We start from the raw sequence: 14,763 nt of genomic DNA, 5'->3' as shown, positions 1-14,763 counted from the left end.
TTTTTTTTATTCTTTTTTTTGTTATTTTTTTTTTTTTTTTTTTTTGCAAGGGGTGGTTTGGAGGGGGTCCGGCACGACCCCCTCCACGGCAGATTTTTTTACATTTAATGAACACCTGTATGTGCAATTTCCTGCAATATAGAGCCTTCAATCTTGACCAAAATAAAGCTGCTCTTTTCATTATAAAACTCAGTTTATATTGCAGTATGATAGCTATAATAATAATAACTTCACTGCGAGGGCTCTTTTAGCTAACGCTAGCTAGGCACGTATGATAGCCAATTACTATTATAATAATAATAATAATAATAATAACTTTCCCATCCTCCCAAAGCCCCTCCAGCCCCGTTCACATCCGCCGCACCAACAACAACAACAACAACAACTAATTGACGCTATCAATAGCCCCAGTGAGCGCGGCGGCTGAATGAATGAAAACTTTATTTAACAGATTGCAGAATGGGTAAAATACAGTACGGCTCAATACACACAATTGTTAAGGGGATGCAGACCAGAGAAAGACGTTTGTCTTGTTTACATCAGGGTCTGTGCTGCACCGAGTGAATCCACAGTCACTTGCTCCTCAATGGGAAACCAACCTAGATTTACCATGAAGGACTGGTTCTGGCCGAACCGTTCGTTATACAAGTATCACAGAGACATTACAAAGGTGCTCACAGTTGCACGAGGGGTTCGCACAGAGATACGGGATGGTTTGAAAGCTCGGCGTTGCTAATAAATATTTTTTATATTTTTTTTATAAACTGCTCAAAGCGGCATTATTTCCGTCGTTGGGTGATCACAGCGCCTGCGCAGTGCGCACCATCCCGTATCTCTGGATTCACTCGGTTCAGCGCCGAGGCTCACCATACGAGAAATATTCAGTTTCAATCTGTTTGCGCATTTAGTATACAGTCACAGTGTTCGACTTACGTGATGATTTGCTCCATTTTAATGTAAACGCCGAAGAATAATCCTCGCGAGTCACAATGTTATCCAATATCCAGCCTGAATTTCGAAAAAGGTTCGAAAAAGCCGCCTCCCCCAACATGTCGTATACGTCATGCCGACAAACGCCCGTGGGCACTGGATCAAACCATTAAAGTGGGGGGTCACACAATCTTTGGAAACTTAAAAACTTGCTATTAAGTGTCATTGCGTATTATTAATTTGATTGAAATTACGTAGTTATGGTTCGATAAGATTTATAAATTGGGGGGGATATTTATATCATATGATATGATCAAAAAGTGAGGGAGCAAAAAGACAAGCTTGCTCCCCCAAGTTCAATAGTCCTAGAGCACCCGCATCTTCTGCTCCATTAAGTGGGCGCCTATGTACACTACAGTATGTTCATCACCACAGGACAGCTGTTTTAACTACAAATGACTGGCCATTCATGTTTCTACACTAAAAGACGTGTCAAGAACAGGAGACGACCGTACATCAATGTAGCTGCTTTGTAGTCAATTCACAATGTAAACAGCCATATTTTACGCGTACACTTGCAAAAACATTTAAAAAAAAAAGGATGACACGTACCTTTTACAATGAGGTTGAGGAGCTTTGGCCGCGGGTTGCGCTCGCTCTGAATGGAGCAGGTGTACTGGCCGTCGTCGGTTACGTCCACCTTCTGTATCTGCAGGCTGTACTCGTGTTTGTCCCCGATGCTGGACACGATGGACACCCGCGGGTCCACCGACCACTTGTCGTTCCCTGCGAATATGATGCTGGAGCGGTTCAGCCAGGCGCCTTTCGAAATCCCATCCAGCAGGTAGCACCTGGAGGGACAGGAGAGACAGGAGAGACACGGTGAGGTGAGGTCTCCAGGAGGAAGGGCATGCTGTTGTTGTTGTTGTTGTTGTTGTTGTTGTTGTTGTTGTTGTTGTTGTTGTTGTTGTTGTTGTGTGAGTTTAGTTTTTTTTTTTTTTGTTGGGAGCAGCTACTCTTCCTGGGCTCCACACAGAAGATAGAAATATCACATCACGTCATAGTAATCGACAAGGGCACTACGCTGTAAGACTACTAGGGCTGACCTTCGAATATTTTTTTGGGAATTCGAAGCGTCGGGGCCGAGATTTGATTTTAATTTGAAGCTTTGAGATAAAAAATTATAATAATAATAATAATTTAAAATCTATTTAAATATTTTTTGTGGATTTTTTTATGTTGTGGGACTTGTACAGCACTTTGTTCAACTTTGTCAGCGCTGTAAAGTTTAAACCTTTTAACATCTTAGACAAACAAAAAGCAGCACAATGAACACAAATCTGTCAGTGCCGAGTCCGACCTCATCTTAAATAACAAAAAGCATTGCTTGTTGTAATTAACAAAGAGAGGCAGAGTTGATTTTGCAACAAAAAATTTGTTATATTTAAAATCATTTATTTAAAAAAATGTTATAATCGAATTTTATTTTCATAAGCTTCGAAGTATTTAAGACAGCCTGCGCACAGGACAGCATGAGTGTGAGTAGGGCTGGGAATCAAGAACCGGTTCCCATTGGGGAATCTCATGCCTCCGTGACTATCGATTCCTCTTATCGATGCCATGTTTTTTTTCCCGACAGTTGCGCATTTTAAAACAATAACGTAACACCGTAGAGAACTCACGCTGTATACTCTGTTTCAGTTTGTTTGGGACCGGAGCCATGGCGGGCAGAAAGAAACGTTCAAAAGTAGATGAAAACAGCGCAAGTTGTAGTATTTGCAAAATGTCAATTTCATGCAAGGGGGGAACTACTAGCAAAATACTGAAGCATTTGTCAACACAGCATGCAGTGCAGGAATGTCGTGTTTTTTGATGTTCTATGGGCGAGTGCTGCATCTCCTCAACCCTCCGTTACCGAAGGTAAAATCCAATATTGTTATAATATCAGCGCCATGCATGCAAAAAAATTATTTTTTACAGTTTTTGTATTTTTCTGACATGGGGGCTCAACAATAAATGACAATCAGAAATGTCAAGTCGCATGTTGTTATTCTAACCAGCTTAGTTATGTTTCATTTACAATTTATTTATTTAAATTATATAATGTAACAATGTATCGGAATCGATAAGGGAATCGATAATGGAATCGGTATCGATAAAATATGATCAATTCCCATCCCCTATGTGTGAGTGTGTGTTTTTTAACAGTACTACTAATAAATGACTGTACCATATTGGGAAACCCATTTTTAAGGTGGATATTGTCTGATACTGTGGTGGGCATTCATGTACATTTATGTATGAGAAACACTGTTCATCATGCTGTAGGCCCACAATATTGTCGACAAGAGGAAGTGTGTGTGTGTGTGTGTGTGTGTGTGTGTGTGTGTGTGTGTGTGTGTGTGTGTGTGTGTGTGTGTGTGTGTGTGTGTGTGTGTGTGTGTGTGTGTGTGTGTGTGTGTGTGTGTGTGTGCCGTGGAAACTAAAAACCCTCGACATTCAGTGGTGCATTTATTTAAAAAATTTTGGACATTATGGTGTTCTTGTTTTGTTCTTGACTTATTGTGATGTTTCTTCTTGACTTGTTTAAAGAAGACGTGCACGGCATGTGTTGTCGGGCCTTACAAATCAATTTGATTTGATTTGATTTGATTTGTACTACTATAGTACTGAAAAGCAGGGGCATTCACCATTCAGGGGCAGACTGGCAAACACGTTTCAGGGTAACTGCAGAGCAGTAGGGGTGGGAATCGCCAGAGACCTCACGATACGATACTATCGCGATACTTGTGTCACGATACGATAGTATTGTGATACTAAATACATTGCGATACGCTGAGTATTGCGAAATTATTATTATTAATTTAATTTATTACCTTTTTTCAACTGCAAAGTAAAACTTTGTCAACATGTTTTATCTAATAAAATAAAGTTCAGTCTGTTCATCTCACTTCAATCATTTTTATTGCAGAACATGGCATTTTCTCAAGCAGACAGATGTAAACACTGTAATCTGTGTTGCATGTACCTGACAAACTGAACTGTTTGTATTACAGTCATATTCCAACTTAACTGAATGCACATGTGTGCGTGTGTGGAGGACTACTGTACTATTACAGGTATTGAAATGAACAATGCAACTTCCTTATACTTTTTTTTTAAATGAATAATAAAATATCGATACTTGGCGTCCCTGTATCGATACAGTATCGCCACGCAAAGTATTGCGATACTACTACGAATCGATGTTTCCCCCACCCCTACTGCAGACCCTAGACCCTAACCGCCACCCGTAACTTCAAAACATTCAAACACCTCCGCTGGGCAGTGTGTTTACTGTCCTAATACCTCTGACATGCCAACCAGGTGAATGACCAGGCATCACCTGAATGGCAGACATCATTCAACTGACTTTTGCCACGTCGGGTTTGTCACAGTAAGACTTCACTACAGCCGCCTCCCCCCCCTATATAATGTGCCATTCCTCAATCCATCTTTGATCATTTTTCTAAACGACATCTACCCCCAAGAAAGAATTTCACAGGGTAGAAGATACAAGCCTGCACGGGCTGCCCAGACGGATGTTATCAAGGGATCTGTCCACGGTCCTGAAAGTGATAACATAGGCTCCGTTTGAACCTTTAGAGGATACTCCCACTCTCTGAAGCTGGCACTCCCCCTGGCAGTCACTTGTGCTAAGAGATTCAGTGACTCATGCTCTTTGTCAGTCTCCGCTGAGTGCATGTTAATCAGGGAGGACTCAAGCGGTGCAGCGCTGAAATCGAAGCTTTGTACCCGAGTACATTAGCAGTACCTTTAGGTCAAGGGTGATCACTTTGGACGGGTTCTTACCCCTCACCTCAGGAGAATGAGGAGGAAAAGAGCATGTTTCGGTCAGAGCTCTTGTCACGCTACATCGGACGCATACAGAGAGCGTTCGGAAATCGGATCAATTGCTGATCTGTTTTGGAGCCGCCGGTCTAGGGAAGGCCCTCTCAAAACAAAGGCTGGCTCACTGGGTGATAGACGTCATTAGCCTGGTATACTCCAGTCCAGGCCAGAACCCCAGCACTCATTCCACTAAAGCTACCTCTGCTCTGAATGCCTGGGTCAGTGTGGAGTATGGATGACTTGATTAATACCACTTTTTTAATTTCCGATACCAATACCGATACCACAACCTTGACATCTGCATGATACCAATACCAGTCTGATATATTTTAACCTGTTAAGCCCTAGCCCTTTTCTGAAAATCCGCCTAAAATACAGACCTAAGTAAATTGAAGATTGCTGCACTTCTACAAGGTCCATTTGCATGTTATTGGTATGCAGGGACATCTATGGATCTCAGTGAATGTATTCCCAGTGTCAGAAATATTGGGTATGTTACTAGGCTTGAGTAAATTGTAATGAAACACAGGAGAATATAAATTATGATTTTTCATTGCATCTTTGACAGTGAATAACACCATGCTAAAAATGACCAGACATGAAAAATTGCCAAAAAATCTAAGCAAATGAATAAAGGGAAGATGATTAAACAGAATGTTGTGTAGATACAGTACTGAATTCTGCCATCCGGACACATGTAATTTGAAATATTATTATAGAATATAGAATACCAGGCCTATAAATGACCTTATTATAGCCAACTTGCACATATATGGAGCAGGCCAAATCTCCTCTTTCAAATGGCAAAGTTCAATTTGGATTTAGTATCTCCAGGCGTGCAGGAAGAACCGTGAATGAAATCGACTGTACAGTTCCATTCTTATACTGGATATGGCTCCGCCATTTTTGATCGGATTGCAACAGGGATTGTTGCTAAATGTTCACAGAACATACTAACTGTGCTCCAATCTATGCCAATAGCATTCAGTTTTGTGATAGAGAATCCTGAGAAATAAGATAAATAAAGAAAATTCATACAGAAGTAATTTGCTTGCAGGAAGCTGGAATCGGCTGGTAAAGGTAGTTTTTCTAAATGTCAACGCTCATTGAGAGCTCTGGATGCCCTCTCCTCATATGACTACAATCGGCGACGAGACGCTAATTCAAAATGGTGGATATTTGCTAAATTATGAAAACATTCCATAAACTAACATCTCACTAATAACACTTTAACCTATTGGTAAACAAACATATTGCTGGAAATATACACTGTGCTGTTGTGACATGGTTAGGGTATTTACTCGTGGGTACATTTGGAAAAAGAACGCTACTTATATTCATACAGTCTGGAGAGATTAATTTATGACGTGATGTCATCTGCGGTCCGCCGGTGGACCGCTCGGGCTAAATAGGTTAAATAAGCATTATGATCAATCTAAAAGCAATAACATTAACCCAAGCAAGACATTTTCATACATTTTCAATACGTGCATAAACAAGAATTCAGCCAATAATGTCAAATAGCAGCTGTGTTAAGTCATATGCATGTCTGTAAAGATTAATTATCATTGTGTAACCAATTGTATGGCCTCTGTGGCCTCGTTTCTCAAGCCTGGCCAGTTCAAGTGATTAGTCCTGCCCCATGACTGTCTTGATTGACAGCCTAGTGTGACTGACATGACAGACTCATTCTTCAATGCAGTGTAGAGTGCAAGCACTGTTTACTGGACTGATTGAGGTGGAAATTGATCTATATTAGCTCCTAGGAGACATTTTAATTGAACAGCCATACATACAGTAGGTCTATTGTGCCTTGCAATCTAAATTACCATCAAACATTATATTAGTTATTTCCAACAGTTAGTTTTATTAGCAAACAAAAACATGTGGTTAGTGACTGCAGAGAACGCAGCTCAGGTCAGTTGAGAGACAGGAGGGAGGGGGAGAGACTGACTGGTGGCCAAAACCTCCAACCAATCCAACAATTCTGCTCCCGGTTGTAATTGTATTTCACTACCACACTAGAGAAGATTAACCTTGCACTACCACACACTACAGAAGGTTAAACATTTCACTACCACACTACAGAAGGTGTAACCCTTTCACTACCAATATCTCAATATCTCATCAAGCTGAATCAGATCCATTCTTGGATCAAAATTTTTCACATCAACTTTGTGATCAGACCATCTGTAGCTAATACCGATCCATCAAATGTATCTTGTATTAGTCCCCGATACCGACACTGGGCGCACCCCTAGTGTGGAGGACATACAGTATGCTTAGCAGCATTGCGGTCCTCTCCGTGTTCATTCATTAGGTCTTACTACGAAGAGCTGAAGCCACATTTAAAGGAACACTCCAACCTTTTGGGAAATTAGTGTATCGTCTTCTCCAGAGAGATACAAGAAAATGGATACCAGTTTCATCTCTGTGAGTTCAGTAGAAAGCTATCTGGCTGCATGTTATTCTAGCTTAGCACAATGCATGGAAGCGGACAGTGCTGGTTAGCCTTCGGGAGAGGTGTTAGTTGGACAATGCCTAGGCTAACCGGCACTGTAAACTTTCATTCATTGTAAAATGTTGGTGTGTTCCTTTAACTCATTCACGGCCAACCACGACTATAGTCGGGTTATCTTGCCAACCGCTGAGCGGCAAAACCTGAGAATAGTCTGGTTTTCGATAGTTTTCATAATTTTTTTCTTTTATTCGATTTGAATATCCTATACACTCTCACGGACCTCTGTGTTACCATTGGAACTCATTCTGAGACCCAGATAGTGCAATACCGGCCGAATCCTGCTAGGTGGCAGTATTGCATACCCTTTGAAACCTTATTTCACACTGTGTGTTACATTGTATATGGTCCAGGCGGAGAATTTAGACCAAGCCAAGTGAATCGCTTCATCCGAGCACTTTGGAACGCGTTCAGCACACTTCAAAATTCACATAGCGCTCCATAACGCAGCTTCCAGGAATTAGCCAGGATCACTCTGAAACTATACAATATTCACCACGGGATAACACACGAACGTATACATGAAAACTCTTTTCAATGAGCCATAGTATTGTCTCCATAGCTATAATATAGAATATAGATATAGCTCTGCAAACATTGTGACGCACAGTGAAAATCCCTATCTTTTAAAGCGTGGCCCATTGACTACAAGGGTGGAGATAATGGCTGGCACTGAAAGTGTTAAGGCATGTTGATTTAGTGTGCCCTGGCGTGTGTATATGAAATGGCCTGGTGAGCTATGATTTGTCTTTTTTCTTCCGTCTCACAATTGTATTGCAGACTGAGAAGAAGTTGGAGCACACAGTGAGCCATTGGTTTAATGCACCCGGGACACTCTTACATCAAGTGGTTTGCACCTGCTGAAGAAGAGGGGACACACAGCGGCACACTGAGGCACTGCTTTTTTACTCAAGAGCCGTTTCAGTGGCCTTGTTATCTTGGATATGTGTCATCGTTTTTATTCCCATAGCCTTTACCACCTAGACTGCCTAGACTAGGAAAATGAAAAGGATGAGCATTGAGCATATGTTCCTATTTTTGGTAAGTATTGTCTTACGCAGGTCAGGGAGTTTGTAAGACACCGTTTTCTCCTTCTAACCTATGCAAGGTGGAATGGAATAAAGAACGTCATGGATATACTTTATCCTGCCTTGCAGAATGGGAAGTTATACAGTCAGCCTTTATTATGTGCTCATTTTATGTATATTATATTCTACTATTTTATTGCACTATACTATTGCACTATTTTACTCTGTCTATTTTATCTTACTATTTGTATTATTGTCTATTTAAAACTGAATCAAACCATAAACAAGGTGGCCTGTTGGGATGTTAGATCCTAATGTGAAAAACTGTGATTTTATATGTCTGCACTTTATGTGCTCATTTTACGCCTGTCTTTTTTCTGTTGTGATGCACTTTGAGCTGCAGTTTCTGTATGAAAGGTGTATTATTATTATTATTATTATTATTATTATTATTATTATTATTATTATTATTATTATTATTATTATTATTATTATTATTATTATTATTATATAGCCATGGAGGTTTGGTGTAGTGATATGTATTTATATGATTGGCTGGCTGAATAGGTAGATACATGGATCAGAACAACTGGCAAGCTTTGAAGCTGAGCGCTAACTCAAATAGCTACACAGTACATTTCACTGAGTAAATTTTACTCACTTGGGCTCAAATGAAAAAAAATTTCATCTTCACTGCATGGAGTTTCATTTCAATTGTTCGCTAGGAATTATGGGATTTGGTGTTGGATGTATGGACTCTACGCAGACGGGGACATGGTATTTGATCGCACGATAGACTACAACTACCAAGTAGAATAGCGTGGCCCAGGCCAATCGATTAACTTCACACTCAAAAAATATTTTCACACGCTGGCTGTCAGGCTATCACACAGGTGCTACGCAGTAAATTCATTCATCACACAGACTGATTTTTTCATAGCATGTGGATATGTCGCACTGTACAGCCCTGAAACGGTAGATTTATAACAGATAAAAAATATGGGATTAATTTGCGATGAATCACGATTAACTATGGACAATCATGTGATTAATCAAATTAAATATTTTAATAGATTGACAGCCTTAGTATTTGTTTCATTGCCATAGCCCCTATAGATGCATGTTGCTATAAAAAAAATGCATTGGGATTAATCATAGCCTATCATGTGATTAAAGTGTTAACATTTTGTAATTGTGTGTGTGCATGTGCACATATTTGTGAAACGCAAACATGCATGTGTCCATGATGGACTATATTTGATGGAGGACTCGTTATTATTGTGGTTTATAAAGATGCATTATTTTCATTTATTCCAAGGGCTATGGCATTGCCACATAAGTCGTTAGAATTGAATGTGAGTCCTCTAGGGGATTTTAAATCAGATTAGTTTGACATGATGATTGTGATTGGATCTATCTTGGTATATTGGCCTATCGTAAAGAGTAGGGGGCTCCCTGACGTTCCTGGCCAGATTCCCAATCAGGTCTCTGACATCAAGGCCACCTAATAATCCCTTCCCCTTAATTGGCTGATATCAATCCCTGTCTCCTGAGCTGTTCAGCCATTGTGTAGTGTGATGTGTGCCGGGTGCCAGTGTATGGTAGCCATTGAGCCTGCGTAACCCAAGGTTGGGTGCTACCAGTGTGAAAAGAAAAAGCGCTATATAAATGCAAGTAATTATTATTATTATTATTATTGGTAAGAAGGCTAATGTCAAGCTAATGTCTTGAATACAACTGGCCTTGGCCCTACAGTGTTTTCTATGGAGCTGTTTAATACAGTACACAAACAAAAGTATATGTATTATTTCCATCATAACAATCATGCTTCGAATGCACTGTGTGCAAATAGCGACCACTCCAACTGATTGACATATTGTTGTCATGTTCACCCTGAGACCCTTTTCACAGCAGACATGTTGCTGTGTCACGGTGTGGCACGGTGGTGTAGTGGTTAACACTGACGCCTTACAGCAAGAAGGTTCAGGTTGTCGGGTTGCCAGGTACCCAGGTGGGGTATCTCCCGGGCCTTTCTGTGTGGAGTGTGCATGTTCTCCCCCGTGCTTGCAAGGGTTTCCCCTTAAAAAACCCAATGGAAAAAGATGCAGAACAGATCGCTAACGCTGTGGCGTCCTTGACAAAGATGGACAGGAGCACTTGTATTGGTTCTCGGGTGCGGCCCCGCGCTGCAACCTGTGTCTGCTCCCTTGGGGGGAAGGGCGACGTGATGGGTCAAGCGCAGAGAGGATATTTCAACAGTGACCCAAAAATGCATGTGTGTGTGTCTGTGTGTATACGCTGCATGATGATGTAGCAATGTGCTAGAAAGACTTCTTCAAAGTCCAGTTTCATAACCGTAATAATGTCTCCACTCCATTGAGTCGTGCAGTGCCAGTGCACGTTGTGCCTTCTGGCTCATTGACACGGCTCACTAGCCCATCCTGGATGCTATTAGTTCTAGACAGAGCCATTTATTACCAATAAAAAGCTCTGGCTATAGCTGTTCACTGGTCACCCACCTATGACACAACGTCCAACTATCTGCTGTGCAAAGGGAAGACGGCAAACAGAATACAAACTCAACTTTAGATCCCTGCTCAACACTGATGTACATAGTATTTAATGTTAAAAACAAACATTAATACAACCTCACAGCTGCTCGAGCAGACATGTAATGAAAGGCTGCCATATGCTGCTTAGGTACTCCAGGTTTTCCTGATTGAAAAATGTTAGCGTATCTCTCATCCAGTGTTAAGCCCGACTTATGTTAGCATGGTGTTATTCACCATCAAAGATGAAAAAATTAAAGATAATAATTTATATTCTCCTTTGGTTCATTACAATTTACTAAAGCATGGTAACAGACACAATATTTCTGACACTGGGAATGCATTCACTGAGGTCCATAGATACCAATAACATGCAAATGGCCCTTGAGAAGTGGCGCAATCTTCCATTTACTTGGGTATGTACTTTATAAACTTATATACACGTTTTTAGATATTTGTTTCTTTTATTCAAGACCCAAAAAGTGCAGTACCGGCCAAAACCTGCTAGGCGGCAGTATCAAGAACGCTTGAAACCCTGTTCCAGACCATGTGTTACATCTAAACCCCTCCGGGCGTAGAATTTTGGTTCAGGCAAGTCTAGCGCTTCACACGATCACTTGGAAACGTGTCCAATGCCCCTCGATTGATAAGTTGTGCCACATTATGTCCGGGACCAGATAGACATCAATACTGGAAATCGCGATCAGACAGTTGGAATATAATTTTTGGAATAAGCCCGATCTAAGATAAGGAACATCTGATGTCAATTCCAGCTTGATCCTACAATGATTTAATACCGATCAGCGTGTGTGGTGTTCAAAACGAAAGCCGTTACTGGCGATCAAATAATCAAAAAACTACCCCCCCCCCCCCCCCTTTGATGCATTCATGATGAAACATAACAGTATTATATACGTTTGATTTGGGAATAGTAGCGTGTCCAGGCGAAAAATGCCAACCACTTTAGCAGAATTCACATAGCGCCCCGTTACGCAGCTTTCTGGATTTAGCAGGGATCATTCTGAAACTATACAATATTCACCACGAGATAACGTGCAAACGTATTCATGAAAACATTTATTATTTTTTGCATTTTGGACAGAAGATAGTTACTGTCAAATAGTATTGTATCCATAGCTATAATATCAATGTTCTTGTTTTATCTTATTATCTTATTTTTTAAATGACCAGACATGAAAAAGCACCTTCTTGAGATCACGTGTACAACAAATCTAAGCAAATTAATAAATGGCAGATGATTAAACAGGAGATTTTGTAGAGACGTACTGAATTCTGCCATCCGAACAGATGCAATTTGAAATATGATTATAGAATATAGAATATCAGGCCTATACATGACCTTATTATGGCCAAGTTGCACATCTATGGATTGGGCCAAATCTCCCCTTTTCAATGGCAGAGTTCACTCTGGATTTAGTATCACCAGACGTGATTCACAAACCGTGAATTAAATCTACTCTAAGTACAGTTACTTTTTTATAATGTAAATGTATCCGACATTTTTCATCAGATTGCAATGTCGTTCACAGAAAGGTAGAGAAACTAACTGTGTTCTGTTTTATGGCAATAACATTCAGGTTTGTGGGATATGATCCCGAAAAATAAGAGAAATAAAAAAGTCAATCTAGAAGTCAGATGATTGACAGGGGCTGGCGTGAGCTAATAAGTGTAGTTTCTTGAAATTCAAAAGCCCATCGAAAGTCCTGGGTCTCCTGTCCTCATAGGACTACAAACAAAATGGCAGCATCATTTCCTCGTGTCAATCCTCGCCTTTTTCCGACTAGATTTCTATAACTAATATTTCACTAATAACACTTAACCATTGGTAAACAAACGTAGTGCTGAAAATATACACTTTGACTGCTGTTCTGACAGGGTTAGGGTGATTTATGGCGTGATGTCATTGTCGGTCCAGTACCGGACCGCTCGGGCTTAAGGAGTTAATCAATCGATAGATGTCCAATCTAATGAATTTCTTATTTATTTATTATTATTATTATTATTATAATTTTTTCTTTTCATTTGTGTAACCCATCAGAGATTTAAGCCTTGGGCCTCTACACAGAATACTTTGTGCCTGTTTGTGTTGCTTTATATTTTTGTAATTGTTATTATTATAATTTTTTTTGTATTCGTATTTCAATGTAAATCTTTCAATTTCAATGTATTTTTGTTGTTTGTGTAAAAAGGGGGAAAAAACCAATACAAATATCTTTAAAAAAAACAATCTAAGGAATTTTGTTTGCTCATAAAATGCTTAACCTTGTAAGCCCGATGGGGCCCGGTAAAGGGCAGAGATACGTATCACACCAGAAATCGATCAATACAGAACGTATTAATTAGGGATGTCCGATATTGTCGGCCTACCGATATTATCGGCCGATATCGGCATTAAAATGTGATATCGGAAAATATCGGTATCGGTTTTCAAATTTTTTTTTTTTTACATTTCTATAACCTTTATTTACCCAGGCAAGCAAGTAAGAACAAATTCTGATTTTATTTATTGTCAAAAGTATGCATAATGTTGTGTTAAATCCACAACAAGAGATATGTAATGTTAATTACCTGAAATTATTCCATTTTTTTGGGGGGGGGTAACCCTGCATATATCGGTATCGGTTGATATCGGTTGATATCGGTATCGGAAATTAAGAGTTGGACAATATCGGTATATCGGTATCGGTAAAAAAGCCAATATCGACTTCGAGCATCCCTAGTATTAATTAATGTTTTTGTTTTTTTATGAAGCCAAGAGTAAAGACCCTAACCCTGTCAAAACAGCAGTCAAAGTGTATATTTTCCGCACTACCTTTGTTTACCAATTATTTTAAGTGTTATTAGTGAAATATGAGTTTAAAGAAATGTATGCGCATTGCATCGGAAAACATGTTTTTTTTACAGCGCTATTAATTCCTTTCGTATTCCATGTGTAGCATTGGATTAACCGCTCCCCTCTATTCTCCAAATGCCTTTCTAGTTTGAGATAAGTTTAGCCATATCACAACGCCTGTAAATACAACTGTAGCTGCCATAATAAGAAAAACAAAACACCACCAAAAATAAATAAATACAGCCCATGCACCTCCCCCACCTGTCCCCAACTGAAAGGCACTAAACCCCCCATAACACAGTGTCACTAACTAATCAGCCTAAATGTCTCAACTTTAGCTCCCTTGGACATAAAACACAACTATAGAATATTTCCTAATTTGCTGTGTTATATCAATGCAGCCAGCAACACATGTAAGATGGGAGACACACAGGAACACACACACACATGCATTGGGTCACAGATGAAATGCCTCTCTGTGCTTGACCCATCCCGTCGTCCATCCCCCCAAGGGCAGCCGGGAGTAGACATGGGCTGCGGTGTGGACTAATCCAAGTGCTCCTGTCCGTCTTTGTCAGGGACAGTGTTAGGGATCTGTTCTGCATGTTTTCCCATTGGGTTTATCTATTTATTTCTGGAGGGGAAACCCTTACGAGAACATGAAAGGCCAGGGAAATACCCCACCTGGGTACCTGGCAACCTGGTCCCCAAACTGGGAATCGAACCCAGGGTATTATTGCTGTGAGGCGACAACATTAAGCACTACATCACCATGCAGCTCGTATCCAGCCGCCCTCTGTCCCGGTTTACTAGTCATAAGTCTAAAAAACGTATAGAAGAAAACAAACCACGGATATGGATTTATCCATCCTAGCGTGAGGATATCTTAGCCTATGGTAGAAGTGGGGAATCAAAGCGGAGTACCCTGGATGGTACCTTTCCCCCCGGTGAGGCTCATAATCCTCTCCCTTTGTGTGTAGTAGTGCATCGATT

General features: G+C 40.3%; 1 protein-coding gene across 1 annotated transcript in view; it reads right to left on the bottom strand.

Annotated features, from left to right (window-relative positions):
* negr1 (neuronal growth regulator 1) overlaps positions 1 to 14,763 on the bottom strand; it is a gene marked incomplete at both ends in the record, with an annotated part of 419,156 nt that overhangs the window by 267,189 nt on the left and 137,204 nt on the right. Inside the window, one exon of the mRNA XM_084307725.1 lies at positions 1,543 to 1,781. Within this exon, the coding sequence (XP_084163851.1) occupies positions 1,543 to 1,781 (239 nt within the window). The remainder of the gene's footprint in view (positions 1 to 1,542; positions 1,782 to 14,763) is intronic.

The sequence above is a fragment of the Notolepis coatsorum genome (assembly GCF_963971535.1).
Source record: "Notolepis coatsorum genome assembly, chromosome: 2".
Classification (NCBI taxonomy): domain Eukaryota; kingdom Metazoa; phylum Chordata; class Actinopteri; order Aulopiformes; family Paralepididae; genus Notolepis; species Notolepis coatsorum.
This window is presented reverse-complemented; position numbering and strand designations above follow the sequence as displayed.